This window comes from Chenopodium quinoa, unplaced genomic scaffold, assembly GCF_001683475.1.
Source record: "Chenopodium quinoa cultivar QQ74 unplaced genomic scaffold, ASM168347v1, whole genome shotgun sequence".
NCBI classification, from domain to species: Eukaryota; Viridiplantae; Streptophyta; class Magnoliopsida; order Caryophyllales; family Amaranthaceae; genus Chenopodium; species Chenopodium quinoa.
This window is the reverse complement of record NW_018744362.1, coordinates 714011-718829: the sequence shown is the minus strand read 5'-3', so window position 1 is coordinate 718829 and position 4819 is coordinate 714011. Positions and strand designations below refer to the sequence as shown.

General features: G+C 35.5%; 1 protein-coding gene across 1 annotated transcript; it reads left to right on the top strand.

The window, feature by feature from the left end:
* The first annotated feature begins 2681 nt into the window (after nucleotides 1-2681).
* On the top strand, nucleotides 2682-4184 carry LOC110696367. The gene has a single exon (XM_021873655.1). It carries the CDS (start codon nucleotides 2682-2684, stop codon nucleotides 4182-4184), a length of 1503 nt encoding a protein of 500 aa, XP_021729347.1.
* The last annotated feature ends 635 nt before the right edge of the window (nucleotides 4185-4819 follow it).

Sequence of the window (4819 nt, the reverse complement as noted above, 5' to 3'; positions counted from 1 at the left end):
GCTCTTGTTATTGATGGAAATGGTGAATCAACAAACACAATGATCAAAGAACATAAAGGGAAATCTATGCTAGACTATAGACACCCAAATGCGTCTCCCAAAAATAAAACCCAGTGATGAATACCTTTATTGTCATTTGTTATCAAACAAAGCAAAAGTGTGAAAAGTCTAGTGATGAGGATGTTTTTGATTAAAATATCTCTTTTTTTTCCATTTTTGAAAGTATTTCTTTACTTACCCTATTTATGAAAAACGCGCATTCTAGTTTAGTTTTGTCCATAATATGGGTCCAATAATAGTGTTGTTGGATGAAGCACTAGTAGAAAAACGTAAATTTGCGTCGCCATATTTGCGTAACTCATTAGAAAGAACGAAGCAAATGTTAAATTTTACCATCCTGAAAAATTATTTGCGTCGCATATTTATCAAGAAGAGACGCAAATAACTGTTGTATTGCAGATTTTTATTATTTGCGTCGCTCTTATTTATTGAAGCGACGCATATAATAATCTTATTTGCGTCACTCATTTATTGACAAGTGACGCAAATGAGTGAGTGAATAAATTGTGTCACTCTTTTAATAAATGAGCGACGCAAATGACTAATGTACATCATTATGTTTTTGTTATTTGCGTCGCATTTTAATAATGAAATGTCGCAAATATATCTTTTGCATTTATGTTATTTCAGAATTTTGACCTTAGTTTTTCACGCCTACCTTCCACTAAACAAAAAGAAAAAAACAAGTTGCTACTCCAGTGAAATTCTACAGCCAAAACACCCACAAATTCGACCCTTAAATCCAACAAATTCGGCCAAAAAAACACCGATTCCTCAGCAAATTCAACATTCAAAATCGCAATCAAGTTGAAGACCTATAATCGGCAGCAAATTGAGCAATTTTGAGCAAAAATTTGGACCAAAAACCCTAAGAAATTCGAACCCATAAACCCCAGAAAAATTGAGCATTTCCCACAAAAATTCCCCCATTTTGAGTAAAAAATCTACTCAAAACCATAGGAATTCGAACCCTAGAAACCCCAAGAAATTCAATTAAGAATCCTGGCCTCATATTCGAGCAATAACTGCAAGTTTCGACTGGAAAAATCGATTAATTTCGCCCCTAAAAAACCCGAGGAAGTTCTAGCAAATTATAGCAACAATAATTGAAGTTTGATTAGTGTAGCAGTTCGACATTGTTGAATTTGTTAAGTTTATTTCACCTAAGGTAAGATTTCTTGTATATAGTGAAGTTGTATTTTTTTCGTCCATTTCATTAGTTCTGTTCTAGGGTTTTTTTTATTTTTGATTTGTGTTTCTATAATGCGGAAACATTTCATGAAATTGAAGTCATAATTGCTATATAACTCAGAATATGGTTTGAGGGAATGGCTCATTCATTTAGTTTAAAATGCAATTTATAATTTCTGAAAATGGTTTGCAGTTTTGTTCTTTGAAAATGTGTTGAAAATGTCAATGAAAATGTCAAAAAGTATTGAGAATGTTACAAAAGTTAAGTGATAACATATCAGAACAGAATCTGATGACGAGACTAGAAACGCTTACTTATTTTGATCTTAGTCAAAACACTCATAAGAGATCAGAATCTATAGGTTGAGACAGTCATCATCGCGATCAACTGAAGTTAGCTTCTGTCATTCTGATCTCAAGCTAACTAATAATGATACAACTATATATGTATATATAGTCTATATCCTCTACTAGATTATTGTTATGTATGACTCCGATTTATTGGGTTTCGCCGAAGCTTTAAAGAATATGGCATCCTTATGATCATTGGCAGCTTTGATCTTCCAACTTAGCTATGTTTGAGTTAGTACTTGAAGGCGTTGAAGCTAAGGATCAAATGAGCAAATTGCTAAATGATGCATGGAGCTTTTGTTAACTATGTTCGTTTAAATCTCTAAAAGAAAAAAAAAACTATGTTGGTTTAATATATGTAATTTTTTATGGCAGATTCATAATTATGCGGAAGTGAATTCTACAAGTTGCTCGAGGTTCTGGTTGTGACAAACGATTAAGGCGGTAGTACGCATACGAGATTGTCTTCACTTGTGGTATATATATCTGAAGCATTCTTTGCAATATTAACTTATTTATTCTGGTTGGTATAATGATTGTGAATTGTATGAGATTTTTAATTGTGATATAATTGATTGGAATTGCAATAATACTTGCATCATTGGCTTAGATACCCGTTCAGGGCTTACTCATTAGGAGTAAGTCTTGAATAGTCCCCGATTTGGGACTGTTCTTGAATGTTCTATCTCATTTAGGTGATAACTACTTGAACTGTTTTTGGGTCTAAGAAGATCATGGCTCACTATTTCCCGATTGGTCTCTGGGTACATATGTAGATAGCCGATTATCTACATTGTGTGCTTGGAGAACTATAGGGAAATGCTGCCGGATTTTCTTTAGAACCAAACTTTACAAGTAGTTATTAGTGAGATAGGACATTCAAAAATGGGTTAGGTTGGAGTGATAAGGACCTTATTGGATCATGTCGTTGCATTTACATGAGATAAACTTTGAATGAAAATGTTTAATGCCTTATATTCTTGTTTATGGTTAAGGAGATATATATGATAGAAAATATACACATTATCTTAAAATTAATTTTGTTATTCAGTGGTTGAAAATGGATCGAAGTTGGATGTATGGTAAACAAAATTGTACAAGTTTTACGAGGAATTGAAGAGTTTAGCACTGTTGCCTTAAAACACCAAACAAGGAATAAATCAAAGATTATTCTTTGTCCTTGTTGTGACTGTAATAATTCGAGGGGATATCGTGATATAGTTGATATTAAAGATCATCTAATTCGTTGTGGGTTTAAAGAAAACTACACAAGGTGGACATGGCATGGTGAGAGCATATATATTGAGGCAAGTTCTAGTTATTGTCTAAGGGAAGATGAGAATCATTGTGACGATGATAATGAACACCAAGGTGAGGATATCGATACAGCTTATATTGGAGTTGAAAGTGAGAGTGAAGTGGAGAAGGACAAGATAGATGAAATGATGCATGATGTTGAAGACCATTTCATAGAGTGTCCCCAGACATATGATAGTATTTTGAGAGCTGCAGAAACCCCGTTATATCCTGGTTGTACAAAGTTCACTAAACTTGGTGCTATTATGAAGTTATTCAACTTAAAGGCGAGCAATTGTTGGACTGACAAGGGTTTTACGCAGTTGTTAGAAGCCTTAGTAGAAATGTTTCCCAAAGGGAATGAACTTCCAAACTCCACCTATGAGGCCAAGAAACTTATGTGCCCCTTAGGTATGGAGTATGAGAAGATACATTCTTGTCCCAATGACTGTGTGTTGTATCGAAATGAGTATGCTGATTTGCATGAGTGTCCAAGGTGTGGAGTTTCTCGTTACAAGATGAATGATACTGGTGAGTTGTGTAAGAAAGGGTCTACGGCTAAGGTATTATGGTATCTTCCAATTATACCGAGATTTAGGAGACTCTTCTCGGATGAAAAAACTGCAAAATTATTGAGGTGGCATGCTGATGGGAGGAAGAAAGATGGGTTAATGAGGCATCCTGCTGATTCACCGCAATGGAGGAACATTGATCGAAAGTTCAAGGACTTTGGTGAAGAAGATCGAAATCTCAGGCTTGGTCTCAGTATAGATGGAATGAACCCATTTGGGATACTAAGTACCCAATATAGAACTTGGCCGGTTCTACTAACTATCTACAATTTGCCTCCTTGGTTATGCATGAAGTCTAGATACATTATGTTGTCCCTTCTAATATCTAGGCCTAAACAACCTGGAAATGACATTGATGTGTATCTAGCGCCTCTCATTGAAGATTTTAAATTGTTATGGTATGAAGGTGTCCAAATGTTTGATGCATATAGTAAAACAAATTTCACTTTATGTGCCATGATTTTTTGTACGATCAATGACTTCCCAGCTTATGGGAATTTGTCGGGGTACACTGTGAAGGGAACAACTCCTTGCCCCATTTGTGAAGATGATTTGGAGGCATTACGCCTAGACAATTGTGGCAAGCATGTATATATGGAAAATCGCAGACATCTTCCTGAAGACCACCCTTTTCGATTCAATAAGGATTCTTTTAATGGAAAAGTGGAGTTGAGAGAAGCTCGTGGCCCTTTACGTGCAAGTGAGGTTTATTAGCGGGTCAAAGACATTGAGAATGAGTTTGGTAAGCCTTACAAAAGCAAATCAACTGGGGGTTACAAGAAGAAGTCTGAGCTATGGTCTCTTCCATATTGGAGACATTTGGATGTTAGACATTGGCTAGATGTAATGCATATTGAGAAAAATGTTTGTGATGCCATTGTGGGAACTTTATTAAATATGCCAGGAAAGACAAAGGACAGAGTTAAAGTAAGAAAAGACATGGCTGTTATGGGTCGTTCAGAGTTGGCACCTGAATGGAAAACGCTGGTATCTTCCCCCAGCTTGCTTTACCTTGTCTAAAAAGGAAAAAACTAGCTTTTGTGAGTCATTGCATGGTTTAAAGGTCCTGGCTGGATTTTATTCTAATTTTCGTAGACTTGTGTCAATGTCTGACTTGAAATTGGGTGGCATAAAATCTCATGATTGTCATGTCTTGGTGCAACAATTATTACCAGTTGCCATTCGAGGAATTTTGCCACCTCAAGTGAGGTATACGATTACAAGATTATGTGTCTTTTTTAACACTATCTGTAGCAAGGTCATAAATCCACGTATTTTAGATGAGTTGCAAGCAGATGTACTTGAGACAATGTGTCGATTTGAAATGTATTTCCCCCCATCTTTTTTTG

What these genes read in the sequence shown, in the direction of transcription:
- LOC110696367 (XM_021873655.1), top strand. Translation starts at nt 2,682, where the DNA reads ATGGTAAACAAAATTGTACAAGTTTTACGAGGAATTGAAGAGTTTAGC.